This window comes from Zalophus californianus, chromosome 4 (genome assembly GCF_009762305.2).
Source record: "Zalophus californianus isolate mZalCal1 chromosome 4, mZalCal1.pri.v2, whole genome shotgun sequence".
NCBI classification, from domain to species: Eukaryota; Metazoa; Chordata; class Mammalia; order Carnivora; family Otariidae; genus Zalophus; species Zalophus californianus.
Window position 1 is genome coordinate 154,326,951 of NC_045598.1, and position 17,473 is coordinate 154,344,423.

The 17,473-nt window shown below is 37.4% G+C and overlaps 1 protein-coding gene across 3 annotated transcripts in view; it reads left to right on the forward strand.

The window, feature by feature from the left end:
- VPS13B (vacuolar protein sorting 13 homolog B) overlaps positions 1 to 17,473 on the forward strand; it is a 752,513-nt gene that overhangs the window by 646,779 nt on the left and 88,261 nt on the right. For all 3 annotated transcript variants that reach the window (XM_027594446.2, XM_027594522.2, XM_027594354.2), the window contains exons 40-42: positions 3,966 to 4,162; positions 13,452 to 13,633; positions 14,886 to 15,235. In XM_027594446.2, the coding sequence (XP_027450247.2) occupies positions 3,966 to 4,162; positions 13,452 to 13,633; positions 14,886 to 15,235 (729 nt within the window). The remainder of the gene's footprint in view (positions 1 to 3,965; positions 4,163 to 13,451; positions 13,634 to 14,885; positions 15,236 to 17,473) is intronic.

Below are 17,473 nucleotides of genomic sequence, written 5' to 3' on the forward strand. Positions count from 1 at the left end.
GTGGGATTTATCCCCGGGATGCAAGGGTGGTTCAACATTCGCCAATCAATCAGTGTGATAGAACACATTAATAAGAGAAGGGAGAAGAACCATATGGTCCTCTCAATTGATACAGAAAAAGCATTTGACAAAATACAGCATCCTTTCCTGATTAAAACCCTTCAGAGTATAGGGATAGAGGGAACATTCCTCAAGTTCATAAAATCCATCTATGAAAAACCCACAGCGAATATCATGCTCAATGGGGAAAAGCTAAGAGCCTTTCCCTTAAGATTAGGAACATGTCAAGGATGCCCACTCTCACCACTGTTGTTCAACATAGTACTAGAAGTCCTAGCAACAGCAATCAGACAACAAAAAGAAATAAAAGGTAGTCAGATTGGCAAAGAAGTCAAACTCTCTCTTTTCACAAATGACATGATACTTTATGTGGAAAACCCAAAAGACTCCACCCCCAAATTACTAGAACTCAAACAGCCAATCAGTAACATGGCTAACATTTTTTAAGCTTTTACTGTGTGCTATTATATTTTCTTCTCACAACCCCAACCCATTATATGAGATGCTTTGTCTTTTGATTCTCACAATTCCTGAGATAGTTCTGTTACTATCTCCTTTTTAGAAATAAAGAAACTGATGTTGGAGAAATTAATTTGCCCAAGAACTCATAGCTAATGGAGCTAGGAATTAAATCCCATTAGGTCTGACTCCAAAGTTCATGCTTTCATCTTCTGTACTTCTTTGTGGAGAATTTTTAATATTGTCAGAGATGGGCTGAATCACCCAGTATGTGTATATTAATTCATTCATTCATTCATGAATTATTCATTCATTCATTCAGCAACTTTCTTTTTGAACATTCACTGTATACACTTTGCCAGGTGCTATGAAAATCCAAAGCTTAGCCAAATGGAAATCATTCCCTCAAGGAATGTGCCTACCAGGGAAGATGTCATGTATAGAAATAACTATAACATGAGGTATACAGTGATAAGAGCTATGAAACAGATTCCCTTTTAAAAAACTGTTGGAGTTCAGAAAAAGGAGAGCATTTCTCCATCTGGGGAGGTGAAAAGGCTCAAAGAAAGGTGGTATTTCATTTGGACCTTGATAGATGGGAAGGATTTAAATATGAGACAATGAGAAATGAAGGAGTGTACAGGTATTTTAGGCTGAGAGAAAATACAGGAACAAAGACCTAGAGAGGGTAAAGTTAGAAAGAAGTATATCATGGAAAGCAAGAAGGGAGAGAATTTCAAGAAATGGTAAGTAAAAGTGGATTACTATGAACGTGTTACTTGTACTCATCACTAAACAGAACATACCCTTCTATTTCATCCCCCTGTCAGCCTCTTATGCATATCCATTTTGTTCCCCTTTTTCCCAGTAAGCATCTCTCCATACACGGATGCTCAAATCCCTCTTTAAAGAAAAGAAACTGATATGGGTGGAGAGGTAAAATTTATCCCATTGAAAGATTAGGAATCACTTATTTAGAAAAGAAAGGTTAAGGAGAAATCTATTCATTCAGGAATCTTCTGTTAAGATCCTTTATGTCCCGGGGCGCCTGGGTGGCTCAGTCCTTAAGCGTCTGCCTTCGGCTCCGGTCATGATCCCAGGGTCCTGGGATCGAGCCCAGCGTCGGGCTCCCTGCTCCGCGGGAAGCCTGCTTCTCCCCCGTCCCGCTCTCCTTGCTTGTGTTCTCTCTCTCACTGTCTCTCTCTCTGTCAAATAAATAAAATCTTTAAAAAAAAAAAAAAAAAAGATCCCTTATGTCCCAAAAACTGTTCGATACTAAGAAAATTTTTTTAAATAATGTGTCATTTTTGCATCAAGGATCTCAGAGTTGACTAAAGGAGACAAACATGTAAATAGGGAATTGCAAAGTGTAATGAGTTTTATGATAGAGGAGTGTATTAGTTTTAAAAGTGACACAAGAGGCAGCAGTCAGCTCTGAGGATGGTAATTAGGGAATGCTTCCGAAAGAAAAGACACACCTGAGCCCAGTCCTTTTTTTTTTTAAGACAAATGGAATTAACTCACATGTTCTATTTTAAAGCTTTTTTTTAATTTAGTGATATATCTTGGATGCCTTTTGTGTTAGTATATATAGATATTCCTTATTCATTTGAATGGTTGTATAGTAATCCATTCTATAGATCTGCCTGTGATATTTAATCCCCTATTAATGGATATTTGAGTCATTTCTAATTTCTTACTAATACACCCAGTGCTGAAATAAATACACACTTGCATTGGAATCTCTGTAAACAGATTCTTAGGCTTAATAAATTAATTAAATGCCCAAGCATTTAATAAATATTGCCAAATTACCCTCCAAAAATATTGGATGCAAATGCTTAATCCCATACCTGTGCAGAAATTGGAACTGTCAGTTCTTAAAACTGCCAGAGTAATAAATTAAAAATATTATGTTATTAACTTGAATTTGAATTTAAGTATTAGTGAAGTTGAGTATCTTTTCATGCTTACTGGCCAGTTACTTTTGTTTTTCTGTGAACTAATTACTGTCAGAGTCTGCGAATTTACCATATGCAAGCTAATGAATCAGCCTGCTAGTGTTTTGTGGCTTCTGGCAGAAGACATAAGACTCATGGGTCAGAAACAACACTATTACTCCAGGCACAAGTAACATGAGCACCGTGTTTGCATTGGTTCCTCTTGCCCCCAGGTCCCACGAGGGCAATGCAGAAGGGCCCTCAGGGAGATGGTATGCATGCAGTAGGTATGTGGCACAGCCAAGGAGCATGGAGCTTGTCAAAACCACCCCCTTTAGAGTGAGTCTGCTCTTTGTCCTGGAGAGAGACTTTCCCACATCCCTCAAGGTTGTTCTCTGTAAACACAACCTAAGAACTAGCCTCAGTTAACAGCTTTCAGGGCCTTGCATCCTGTTCATACCTAGCAATAACGTGGCAGGGAAGTTCAGGGCCCATGGCTAATTGCCTTTTCCAACATCTTCCTTTTCTTATTTTTCTGTATGCTTATTTATCATTTTCTCATTGATTTGTAAGCACTCTCTGCTACCACAACAATTATTCCTGGATCTATCATTGAATATCACCTATCCTACCCTAGTTTGCCTTTTTTTTTTTTTAATTTGATTTTATCCACTGTAGTTTTATGGGTTTTTTTTTCTTCAATGGGTTTCATGTCATACTTATAAAAAGCTGCCCTATTATGATAAAAATATTAACCGATTTTTTTTCTCTTATGCTTTCAGTTTTGGCCTTTAACATTTTGATCCTTTTGGAATCTACTTTCATGTAGGAATGATGTAGGGACCCATTTTGGTTTTACCAAATGGCTAGACAGTTCTTGCAACCACATTTCCTGTCTCTCCCTACTTGTTCGAAATGGTATCTTCCTTATATACTAAAACTTATCTGTACTTATATCTTATACTATTTTTTATTCTATTTCTTTTAATCTCTTTGTAGGCTACTACTCAAACCTTATCTTTTAACTGCCATAGCCTTCAAATACACTTAACACCTGGTAGAATTTGTTCCTCCTTTTTTCTCTTTTATTTAAAAACTTTCTTGGCTGTTTTCACATATTATTCTTGAATGGGTCTTTTAAAATAAAGTAGGCTAGAGGGGAGGGCGGTGGGGGGATGGGTCAGCCTGGTGATGGGTATTAAAGAGGGCACGTTCTGCATGGAGCACTGGGGGTTATGCACAAACAATGAATCATGGAACACTACATCAAAAACTAATGATGTAATGTATGGTGATTAACATAACATAATAATAAAAAAAAGTAGGTAAACAGGGTGAATATAACTATGAAAAGAAATTCTAAACTACTGTCTTCTACAGACTTACCCCTTTTTAAAAGTCTTATTCATGTTATAACTTTTATGGTTTAATTTGCATTTCAACAAATATAGAACTGTATCATAGTTTCTATTTGCAACTTCTAAAATCTTCCTTATTTTAATATAGATTCCGTGCAGTTTGGAATACTGGGATGAACTCCAGAAGGTTTTTGTTGCATTTCAAGAATTCAGTCTGTCTGAAAGCAAAGTGTGTGAACTGCAGTTGCCGGATATCAATCTTGTGAGTGACCAGAAGAAACTGGTATCCTCGGATCTTTGGAGAATTGTCCTGAACAGCAGTCAAAATGGTGCTGATGACCAAAGGTAACTCAGCGAAAAATGAAATAGTGACATTATACTGGGAAATAGTCATCAAGTCCTCGTATCTAGTGACCCCTCACTTAGCCGGATCTCAGCTGGCTAGCAGCTGCATCTGTGTGAACTACAGATGGAAACTAGGACATAAGACAAGCTGATATAGCAAAGTCTGAGTGCTAAAAATCCTGTGTTGTATGCATAATACAGCCCTGTGAGCCCTCACAGTAATAACCTGTTCCTTAAGTATAAAAACAAAAAGTGCAAAAAACAAACTACCAAAAAAAATCAAGCCATCCTGAACAAAAAATATAAAGAAAAGAACCATTAATTCCTCAACAGATTCCTTTTTTTTTTTTAAGATTTTATTTGTTTATTTGACAGAGACACAGTGAGAGAGAGAACACAAGCAGGGGGAGTGGGAGAGGGAGAAGCAGGCTTCCCGCTGAGCAGGGAGCCTGATGGGGGACTTGATGCGGGGCTCAATCGGATCATCATGACCTGATCCGAAGGCAGACGCTTAACGACTGAGCCACCCAGGCGCCCCCATTCCTCAACAGACTGTTAATGACACAGTAAACAATATATGTTAATGATAACCCTGGAGCATTAAGAGAGAGGTTAAATAAATTGTATTGTCTCCTTCTAAAAAGATAAATTTTGGAACTATTTCTTTCTTAAGTGGTTTTATTTTTTTCTTAGAGATTTTATTTATTTATTTGAGGGAGAGAGCAGAAGGTGGGGGAGGAGTAGGGGGAGAGGGAGAAGCAGACTCCCTGCTGAGCAGGACCCTGGGATCATGACCTGAGCCGAAGGCAGATGCTTAACAGAATGAGCCACCCAGGCACCCCTCTTAAGTGGTTTAAAAAAAAAAAACTTTAAAAGATCTCTAGACATTAGAAAAACTTGGCTAACCAAAATGACGTCTATCCAAAGGATTTCTAGATAGCTCTACATTGTATTTGGCCAATAATGACTCTCTAGAGCTATAGACTTCAGGTGTTCTGTATCATGTCCTCACAATTTCCTATCCCACATCTCCTGCAGGATATCTGGTTAGTGGCAAAAGAGGGCCAGACTGTCCCTATTTTCAGTATTTGCCTGCTTGATACATCCACTAACTTAAGAGTAGAAAAAAAATTGGCTTCAGTAACCCATTCTTCAGCACATCTTCTCATTTACATATCCCTATTAGTTAAGCCTTTCTGTTCACGCTCCCACAAAAGACAAGAAAAAGATACTAAATCACAGTCGGTGGGATAGTTTTCTTGGGTCATATGATAATGCGTGTACCATGGGCTCAGGCCCATCTTGTTGTCTATCACTCTCAGTGTCCTACCTTCCAGTTCTCCTGATGAGCTGGCTTTAGCGTTCTCTTACTCCTTTTATGTAATCCCTCCTTTTCTCTCCCCAAACAACATTCTGGCACTAACAAAGAGAAAAAACATCCATCATTCATAACATCCCACAAATCAACTGTTTTTTCTGTGTTACTTTTATTTTTGCCCGTGACTGTATGTATACCTTTACAAGGTTATAATCATAGCACATCATTTCATGTTCTGATTCCTACTTTCTATTATAAAGAGTTGTGAACGCTTTCTCTTTTTTTTTTTTATCAATAATACTATATGTTCATTGAAGAGCATTTGGAAAATAAAGAGAATGCCATCACCCTTGGTCATATCACACTGATAACCTCTTTAACATTTTAACAATAGCCTCACAGTCTTTTCCAGTGATTACTTCGTGTGCTTAATAATATGTTTTATACTTTATATATCCTGTTTCTAGGTCATGTGGCTCTTCAAGAATAATTACCTTCCTTTTATATTACCTACTGATTATAACTAGCAAAAATATATTAGAGGAGTGGAATCTTAATTTCACTTATATGTGGAATGCTGCAATGAAAAGAATACCCATCCCGTGAGTTAGCAAATGCATAGGAAGATTGCCTATTCTAAGTACAGGTTACCTAGTCAGAAACCAGGAAATCTCAGAAAATAGAGCTGTAAGTAACAAAAATGTTTTTAATCTGAGTTTCATTAATAGTATCAAGGTAGAAATCATTTCTTGATTCTAATTATAAAAGAATGCATTTTCAGCATTGAAAGAAGCATTTTCGACAAGGTTAATTCCTCTGAATCTGAAACATTCATAAAAATTACTTTTGTGGTAAGCTTAGCACAACAGAAATGTGGAACCTTTAGGGAATGGAAATTTATGCAGACAATCAAATTCAGGCAATTTTTCACCAAGCTTTTGACATTGTAATCACAGATCTTTTGTCCTCACCTGGGATTTTTCAAGTTACCTAATATTTCACAATTGATCTTGCTTTGTTTGACATTAACCATTTTTCAGATAGAATTTGATATTTATGAAATTAAATTTAAAGAGTTGGTTTAAAAGTCAACTTCATAAGATCCTACTAAGACACTTTTCAAAAGGGACAGTAAATAAATTTTTTCTAATTTCTAGAAAGAAAACATTCGTGCTTCAATAATATGTCAGCATTTCATGCAGAAGGAAAACTGCTGCAGTTAGCTCCAGTATATTCTGTCATGAGAAATTTAGAACTGGACAAAAACCTGCCGCTTTTATGATTAGAGATTACCTTATAAGTAATATTCTCAGTGGTTTGAAAAGGATATGCATCAGACTGTTGTGCATTCCAGGAAGAAAGTTCATAAAAATAAGTCCTATGAAGCTTAATCTTGATAAGAAAAAAGAGGAAGAAAAAGCAAAGAGCATCTTGCCCACAGTTGGCATAAAGTTGCAACAGGGTAGGGTAGCTCAGTGGTAATGGCATCACTATATGTATGTAAATAGAAGCACTATTTAATAGAGAATTCCAAGTTAGAAGACCTGGATTTAAGTCCTGGCTCCATCACCAACTAGGTATTTGGCTTTCAGAAACTGATTTCTAAGCTGAAGCCTTAAGGAATGAATGGGAGCTAACCGGTCCAAAGGGTAGCAGGTAGCCTTCATTACAAAGGACTGGAGACAAAAGAGCCAATCTCTTAAACCTTAGTCTGTTTATCCCATACAGGTATATTATCTTTAACTCAATGCCTGTGTATTTGTAATAATTACATCCCACCATCTTTAACCAGTGATTTGCTTGATCACATGAAAAGGAGCGATTGGTAATGATTGTTCTTTTTTGAAGGTAGCATTTGAAGTAGAGTAACTTCAAGCTTAGTTTCCACTACAGTATTGACGTTTTAGGAGACTTCTCCTATTTGCTGCATACTGGACTGGAGGCAAGAGATACAGCTTTTAAGCCCTGATCAAGATATCCATTTCAGCTATTTATCTTTTTTTTTTCAGCTATTTATCTTTAATCTAATCATGAATGTATTGCCCATGCCCATTGCTTAAGCCTAAATAAATCCCCTTCATCAGTTAGGTCCTGACAAGAAACAGAAGGCAAACTCAAACTTGAAGATTGTAGAGAGTTTAATGAAAGGACTATTTCCAGAAGTGTGAGCAGGATTAAGGGATGGTACGGAACCCTGGGGCTAGGAATCCTGGGGAACCCTCCCATTCTTAGGCCTGCAGGAGCCGGGGGAATACATACCCTCACTCCACTGTCCTCTCAGAGGACAGAGGATCTTGTTGATGCAGTCCAGCAGCAGAGAAGAGGATGTGGAAGGGCAGAAAGTGTGGGTCTAGTGAGCAGACACAAGGTAGCCAGCAACTGCACACTCTATTTGCAATATGTAGTTTCTTACCCAGTAACTGGCCCTACAAGGAAAAAAGGGGCAACAAAGTGGTGGGCCCAACTCTCAGGTTTTGGGCCACTCTCCTAGGTTCCCGGGGTTTGGAATCAATTCGATGTCTTCTGATGGATCAGAACAGCCATCTAATTTGTTTCTGCACACCCCTTACCCTCGCGCCAAATGACGAAATCCTAGAAGTGTGTGACTGTATACAGTTATACAAATTACAGGCAACTATCATGTAACACCATAATAACTGCAGATCTTGATATATAGGTTCAGTTAACTTTATTACCAGTTGATAATGCTCAACTGTGTTCACCTGTGTCAAATCTTTGATGGTTTGTTGTGCATATTGGGCAGTCATTTCTCACAACATTAGAACATGTGAAAGCAGATGACTTATAAGGACTTTTTATCCCCACCCCCAAAATGGTGGTTAATAGAAGAAGGCATCTTAGAAAAAGAAGTGGCTGAGGGTGCTCTTTCTTCACGCAATGAAAATTGAAACTCTAGTGAGATTTTTGGAGTACTTTCATTTTTGAATGTGCCACAACAAAGTATTCTCTCCTACTCCCTAAAGATCTTATAAAAGAAGCCCCCATCCACTCATATTTGGTAATCTTTGAGACAGTGGTCAACAGCTTTTTTTTTTTTCCAAAGAGGAGATGCTTTTCATTTTTTGAAGCCTTGATTCTTGCATAGATAATACAGCAGAGGAATTAGATGAAGAGCATCGTGATGATCAAGTCTCTGGATTGTTTCTCTTCTCTCCACCAGTTGAACTTTCTCTTACCAAGAAGATGACTGTGGCCTCCAAATTCTCTTCCCTTCTATTTGGCTGCTTGGATGTGTACTTTTAGATGTACCTAAATTTCTTAAGTACCATTTTTAAAACTCTTGATTTTCGTAAACTATTTAGGTGTAAACCAGAATATTTTTTACCGGGGATAAACCTGAGTTTTGCCTTCTCTACCTTGGGTAGAAGGGATGCTTGTATTTTTCCCCAAGTGTCTTTTTGAAGCCTTTTACTATTTCCTTTTAGTTGATGACTGAACTCTATGTAACACCAGGAGTTGGTCTTCTGCCAGCAAGTCCTTTTCCATGTACACATTCCCTAAAATAATCAGTTTTCCTCGGGGCTCACCTAAAGTTCTAGGCTGATGATATTAAAATGACTCAGAAGTCTTTGTGTCATGGTGCTTAGTCTGAACTGTGGAAGATTCTCTCTTTCTAAAGTCAGATATAAAGGAGTCCTTTACCTGAGGGCCTATTTAAGCCTGTTGTGTTTTTTTAAGCCATGGATTACAACCCAGTTAGTGGGTCATGAAATCAATTTAGCAGGTTGTAGCTGGAATTTTTTTAATAAAATAAATATTGGTGTGAAAAGGACAAATATTGTATAATTCCACTCCAATACCATCTGGTATCTCCAGATGAGATACCAAGAGTAGCAAATTTTTAGAGACAGAGTAGAATGGTGTTCATCAGGGAGTGGGGGAGAGGGGGATGGGGAGTTGTTGTTTAAGGGGTATAGAGTTTGAGTGCAGGAAGATGAAAAACCTCTGGAGATGGGGACACTGATGGTTGTACGACAGTGAGGATGTACTGTGCCCTTGGGTTAAATAGTAAATTTATGTTATCTATATATTTCATGACAATTTTTAAAATATCAGCATGTGTCATATTTTTAGTAAACCTACCTCCCCCCTCCACCCGTTTTATATGTGACCTAGAATACAATAAAAGTGTATTTTTTACTTTGGGTTAGAGTTAAAGCATTTAAAAAATGGTGATTCTAGGGACTAGAGAGGACTTGGTGCAAGAGACAGGCACCCTCCCCCGTGCAGCTGTCTCCCAGAATGGTCAGAACAGTGTTTTTGCAGGAGGAAGGAGGGAGATTAGGTGAACCAGTGTTGAGAGACCATGCCGCAATGAGGTGGATGTCAGTGTGATGTTACAAGACCCATCTTGGGACCTAAAGGCAATCACCAACAATTAACGTTGATATACGTGACCAGTATGGTACCCTGTTTACCAGCCAGAAAAAGAGGGATGGCATTTTTTTCTGTTAATGAGTGTTAGATATTATACTGAACAGTTCGTATGCAGCATCTCCTTTAATACTCAGAGTTGTTCAATTACTGTACTCATTTTACAGATGGAAAAAAATGAGATTTAGCCAGGTGGTAATACAATTTGCTGAAGGTTATAATATAAATGATAGAAATGCAAGTATCTTCACTAGGGTCTTTTACCCAGTTATTCTCTGCTTAATCTCTCTGCTGTATTTTGCTGTATTATAAAAGCCTTCTTACTATGGAGGGATCCAGAGAAAAGCTCAAGCCTTCATCAGTTAAGTCAGATTGTTGGGTACCTGCGCTGCTATAGGGGTTCACCTGAGAATGGCACCAGGAGTGAATCTTCAAGGATTGTGCCAGGGTCCCAGCAGTGCCTATTAATCAATCAAAACACAGACTTACTAAAATACTCGTTTAAAGAGTTGATACCCATCTATAGGCACCCCCCTATAGGACAGTTGGTAAGTTACCTTTCAGCTAAAATGCAAATATGGATATGTAAAATTCCTGCCATATTTTCCACTTTTTAGAATATTTCCAGGAATTTGAGTTTCCATTAGGATCTTAGGGATAGTTCAGCTAACTACTGAATCTGGAGTTCTGTGTATTATTGTTTGAGAGGTATTACCCCAGGAGTTACCACTTTTACTTTCTTCTCTATTTCTACTGATTACACATCTCATAAATTATCTTTTTCCTTTTGACATCTGGATCAGAGTTCATTGTACCTAATTAAGGAAATTATGCAAACATAGCTGCTCTAAGTGTCCCTAGCAGGGTCATCCCTCTCCTATTTATGACTGGTTAGCTCTATTACACTTACATCTTTTTAGTCCTGGTGTAAGAGGTAAGCATATATATGCTGCTTTTAAAATGATATATAATGATGATCAAATTAAGTTGAGTATCGAAAAACTATCATTTTACTGATCAAAATACATTTAAAGTATATTCAGTTTGTATATACCATATTAATTTTGTGATTAAGAAATTTTAATTTTGGTATGACTAATTTTTTAGTAAGTCTGAATTTTTAAATATAGCTTAACTCAACAACCATTTTAGTTAGGATTTTAAGATTGAAAGAGTATTTCTAACTACTTGAGTCTGTTAACTATATAAGCCAAAAAAATCTCTTTTTAAAAATTTATATGTATATTTAATGTAGGAAGAACTAAAGAATTAATCAATTTGTTATTAATAAAAATTATAGCACATACTCCTGTTTTAGCAGCCTTTTTCAATATGTTATACTATCTGCTACTCTCCAGATAGAAAAATAAATCTTGGAAAATCAAGAGTGTCAAAAATTGTAGTTGGCAAGAAAAATGCTTCAGATAAACACCTCAAATTGTGTACTCACTGTTTTAAAACTAATCTTATAGAACTCTCGCCTGGATTTTTAATAATATTTTGACTAACATTGTACCCTATTTCTAACAACTTCTGAAAGTAGTTCAAATGTATAAAACACATGTACAACTAATACGTTTTGCTCTTTCTGAATAAATACAAGTTTTAATTTTACCTAGTCGATGAAATCTGTTATTTGTAACTTCACAGATAAATTCCTAGAAGGCTATTTAAATTAACATGCCCATTTATAGAAGCTTTAGAATATACTTAGATGCATTCCTTGCACATAACATTTAATCAGTAACAAATTGCCCCAGAGTTTGTATTTTCTTTGTAGGCACTGGAGATTTACTAACATTGCAGTAAATACCACTATATAACTATAAACTTCTTAAAATTGTAATACTCAATAAACGTGTTGGAATGCTCCTAGCTTTCATTTTCACCAGGCTTTTCACAACCTCTTTCAAAACTTAGCTGAAGATTCACACTCTGACAATCCCCCGTGATGCACCTCACGCCATCCTGAGTTCCTCTTCTGTTTCTACTCTGGCAGCACTTCCAACCTTCCTGTACCTGGGTGGTTGTTCTGTTTGATGATGTTTCTAAATGTCTACGTATTTTATATCATCGATTAGATGGTGATATAAAACCAAGGATTTATTTCCTTAGTTTTTCTTGTCATAGTTCTCCCTAGGATACTGTAAATCAGTGTTTCTTCTCTAGGCCCCTCAGGGACTTGGAAGCCAGGCTCCCATAGCTCTAGAACAAATTTCGGATTTGGAAAGAAGAAGGGAGAGGATGATGAGAGAGAATGGGGCAGCATCTACTCAGTGATATGCAGTCACCATAATGTCCCTTGCGCCATCCCACTCCCTAGTTCCCATGATGCCTCTGCTAGCACTTATGCAAGGCAGCTAGGCAGCATGTTTCACACGCACATCAGCAGCTGCCATGTACCAGCTTCTTCCCTCCTACAGATACCTTCACTGTTCCTTTTAATGAGATTTTACTTGTTTAAAATGGCGGTAGGAGGATGGGCAAGTGAATAGAGGACCCATGCAGTGTAAGTGTCCATGGGACCTTGGTTCTTCTGGACATGGTCATAACTTTTATGGCACCTAGTATAGTATTTAGTGAGTCTCCAATAAAGAGGATTGACTAACTCATGGCCCTATGGATATGGACAATCTGGAAAAGTAAAACAAAGTGAAACATTTTATGATGATGCTGAAAGTATTGGGTTTTTTTTATTTTTTTTTTATTTTTTATGTTATGTTAATCACCATACATTACATCATTAGTTTTTGATGTAGCGTTCCATGATTCATTGTTTGCGTATTGGGTTTTTTTTTTTTAATATTTTATTTATTTATTTGAGAGAGCGAGAATGAGAGAGAGAGAGCATATGAGAGGGGGGAGGGTCAGAGGGAGAAGCAGACTCCCCGCCGAGCAGGGAGCCCAATGCGGGACTCGATCCCGGGACTCCAGGATCACGACCCGAGCCAAAGGCAGTCACTCAACCAACTGAGCCACCCAGGCGCCCCTGCGTATTGGGTTTTTGTTTTTTTTTTAAGATTTTATTTATTTATTTGAGAAAGAGAATGAGATAGAGAGAGAGAGCACATGAGAGGGGGGAGGGTCAGAGGGAGAAGCAGACTCCCTGCTGAGCAGGGAGCCTGATGCGGGACTCGATCCCGGGACCCCAGGATCATGACCTGAGCCGAAGGCAGTCGCTTAACCAACTGAGCCACCCAGGTGCCCCTGTATTGGGTTTTTAAACAGCAGAGTCATACTCCAAATTGTGTTGGTCTTAAACTAATAGAACAAGTTGTCCATAAATTGCATGAGATGAAGATGGAAGAAAATTGGGTTGGAAGTAGGTCAACACGACCTGGGGTTTGAGGCATCCTTTGAAATTTTTCTGCTAATGACTTACAGACAATAATCAACATGAACTTAATTTTTAAAAAACAACTAGTTTGTGTGAGTCAATACAGAAGATTTCATGATAATATATTAACTATAGGATTATGGGTGCTAGCTTTAAAAACCCTTATTGAAAAACATTTTACTTGTACGGTATTGGGAAATCTAGGTCATTGATCTTCTTTTATTATTTATTTCCCATAGCTCTGCAAGTGAATCTGGTTCTCAAAGCACTTGTGACCAACTTGTAACTCCAACAGCCCTGGCTGCCTGTACCAGAGTCGACTCCTGTTTTACCCCATGGTTTGTCCCGTCTCTTTGCCTTTCCTTCCAGTTTGCTCACCTGGAGTTCCATCTTTGTCATCACCTTGATCAACTAGGCACAGGTATTCTTTCCTTTAGCATCTGAATAGCAACCACTTAATACTTACTGTCTTTCTTGAGTGTTCTCAAGACACATTTCATCAATTTTTGCCCAGAAGTAAAAAGGCGTGGAAGGGTTTTTATTCTGTGTATTGCAGTATTAGTGATGTTTTAAAGTGCTGTGATTGCTAATCACTTCCACCACCCAAAGCTCTTTCCCCCTACTAACTACCATCCATGTGGTGGTGGAAATTTTTAGAAGAGGCATTCATTTCCCTTAACAATGATCACTGGCAAAATTATTCTGAAGCTGACTTCATCTAACAGATGTACCCCTTACTTTTGAACCATCATATGGACCTATAATATAAATTACCAGTACTATTGAACTAGCATGATTTTGCATGCTTCCTAATAAGAATTTTCAAGGAAGTTAGAAAAATTGCAGGTTTTACTGTTATTCCAATTAGGATCTTTTTAAAAGAAATACATCTGTTTCTGTTCTGTGTCCGGAGCTACTACATTAATGATGGATAGATTCCAAAAGTATTCGATATTACCTGATTTCAAAAGCATGAATACATTCTACAAAGGATGGGCAAATTCTCAAGAAATTTAAAGAACTGTCATTTTAACAAGTTGGTAAGGTAGAAGATTAAATTTTCCCACCACCGAAAGTCGTCTTTTATAAATTTGCCAATGTCACATGAATAATTACTCCTAAAAGTCTATACCAAATATTTCCTAGTTAGTACATTTTTATTCAGGTTTTCAACCTAACATGTAATGGAAAAAGGAAAAAAAAATCAGATTTAAAAAATCAGATTAGAACTAAACACAGCTGCTGTTAAGCATCTTGCCCTTTCAGCAAAAAATGGAATTTAACCTGCTTTTTCTAACTCTTTTCGAGTCATGTTTTTGTTTTTGAGATTTGGTTGGTAGATACAGAGCATTTCATAAAACTCTCCTTCGATATTTGCCTCCTCTTCATTTTATCTGTTGTCTTCTGTGATCAAATTTTTGTCTGTGAAAGTGAAGGTGAACTTTAGACAATATATGTTTGAGGCATGCTGATTGAACAAAACCGTTTTGTTGGCAAATATCAAATGGTAATTCAAATAGTATAACACCTTCAAGAGAGTGTTTGCATTTATTAAACTGCAAATAGCTAATTCGGTAATCTTTAAAAAGTGAATAATTTAAACGTCATCTCTTTATTTCCATAAAATATTGGCTCATCTCAATTGCTGTTTTTTCCTGTTTGTTTTCTAACAGCTCCGCCACAATACCTACAGCCATTTATTTCCGATAAAAATGTGCCATCTGAACTAGAATACATGATTATTTCCTTCAAAGAACCTCACATGTATCTCCGGCAGTGGAACAATAGTCCTGTGTGTCAGGAGATCCGGTTCTCAGCTCAAGCGGACTGTAAACTTCTCGAGTGCAGAAATGTCACGATGCAAAGCATGGTGAAACCCTTCAGCATCTTCGGGCAGATGGCCATTTCCCGCGACGCGGGAGAAAAGCTGCTTGACTGCACTATTGTAATGGACTCTGTCTTTGTCAACTTTGGGCAACATGTGGTTCATTCTCTAAATACTGCAGTACAAGCTTGGCAACAGGTATGCACATCCTAGAACAGTTTACAGTTTGTCTGCATGTGATCTTTTACTAGGCACTCTATGTTATCACTTCTAATAGTAAGCGAAGCACAAACAAAAATGTGAGAGGATGAAGAATTTGATGGGCATCATAATATTTGGGGTTTTCTCTGTTTAGCAAAGTGATGCATGTTATTTTTAAAAGCTTTGGAGAATATGGGTTCTCTACACATGCATAGGAGACCATGCCCACATTTTTGTGACTAATGTACCACATCTGTGTGGAAAGTAACATATTCCCAGAAATTTTTTCCAAGTATTATGGCTTTCCTTTGCCAAAGCTTCAACTTAGTTATGTATCAGATTGTCTAAGCATCCATTGCAGAAATGAAGAACCTGTGTGAGCTTTGCTGATAGTAAACATTTCATCTTTTCAGAGGGAAAAAGCAGCGAGAAGAAATATGCAAGCCCAACAAGTCTTAGTCTTTCCCCCTATTATCATTCTGCCATTTTTTAATCAGTTAAAGACTCTCAATCGATAATTTTTTCCTTTCATCTCTTGCCAGAAATTAGCCATATCAAACAAGGGGATGAAGTGTAAGTCTGTGCTGCACGGCATATTTAAAATGGGGAACCTGTCCATGCCGCTAGCATGAAAATAATTTCACAGAATGTTTGGATAATACTGTGCTCCACAATTTAAGAACAAATCACTTCTGCTTCCACACTGATTTTCAGTATAATACTGTATTTCCATCAAGTTTGTGTTGCTATTAAAGCTGGGACACGCCCCCCACCTGTATATACTACCTGCATTTGTGTGGAGCTGGCCCCCCAGGAGAAATGTCCTTCATCCTGTGCTGACCTCATGTGGAGACAGGCGGGTGGGGGTACGGGAGGGGGGCTCTGAGTTCTCTGACTTAAGAATTTTTATGGGAATAAACTCTCTTCTTTATATGCATGAAGACCTATATAAGACTAAGGAATTAATTACCTAACATGGCACTACAATAGCAAAGGGAAAGAAGATAACACATCTGTTTTTTATTTTAAAATTCTTTTTTAAGGGCATTCCATGGTTTTCTTGTTGCAGAGGACATGCGTAAAATAAGAGCTAGTGTGATCTAAATCTTTGCAGCTGGTTCGAATAGTGATGTGAAAAAAACCTCCATGGCTCCAATTTCTGTTTTTTGTCATATTTTGAACAATGAATTTAATAAAAAACAAACCTAGAAAATATAAAAGAGTCATTGATAGAGCATTTAAACCCAGGATATTTTTGTCTTGGTATCAGGGCCATTCTAAGAGGACTCATGTGTAGCAACTACTGCAAAATGGCCTTCAGAAATATCAGTTTCCTCCCAGGGTAAAAATATTCTCTTAGACACAGCTATACATATAAATAAAATACGGTGCATAAATATTTAAATGTTTTAAACCACATCAGAGTGCCAATGACTGACTGGCTAACACAGTGCCTTGAAGGAATATTCTGAGTTTTTTTAAAAAATGGAATTGTATATTTGATTAAGTAGAGCCATATGTCACGTAGCATATTGCTGACAGGTACATTCTATGAATAGTTGATTCTGATTTATACAGGGATTTGGCAATGTTAACATGAGCCACAAGAGGATATACTTCTGTAATTGTTGCTGTAATTTTCTTGTTTCCTCCCATGTCAAGGGTACTTGCCACCAAGTTTTAATGTGGTAGGCATCTAACCCTATGCATTCTAAAGTAAATACAAAAATGCACTACTTTGAAATTAACAAACATTTGACATTGAAATGGGTTTGTAGAGGGTTATTAAGTTCATTGTTTCTAAGATGTTCTGAATGTGGTTTATTCCCTTAGTGGGGAAGATTAGTTTCCTAAGCTTGGAAGTTATTGTGTGTACAGTGCTCATATGCAATCTAATTATTGCCAATGAGAAATATGAATTTAATAAGCAAGATAAGTTATTCAAGTTTTCTGCATACTTTTATTGGATTCATATCTGAGACAAGTCATTTGTATCCAGTGTGGATGGACTAGACAGTTGAAGCATGAAACAATTTGACCTTTCACCTTTAGGTCACAAGCTCAAGATTAACAGAAGCCTTCATCAGTGTCTGATTTCTCTGGCCGTAGTTTTTTTTTTCTCTTTTGCACATGATTAATGTTTTGTGAAACCAGATTAAGGATGCAAAATGCCACTTGCAATTTGCTTTATATTTCAATGCCATATCCCCACATTGGGACAAAATAACATGTAAA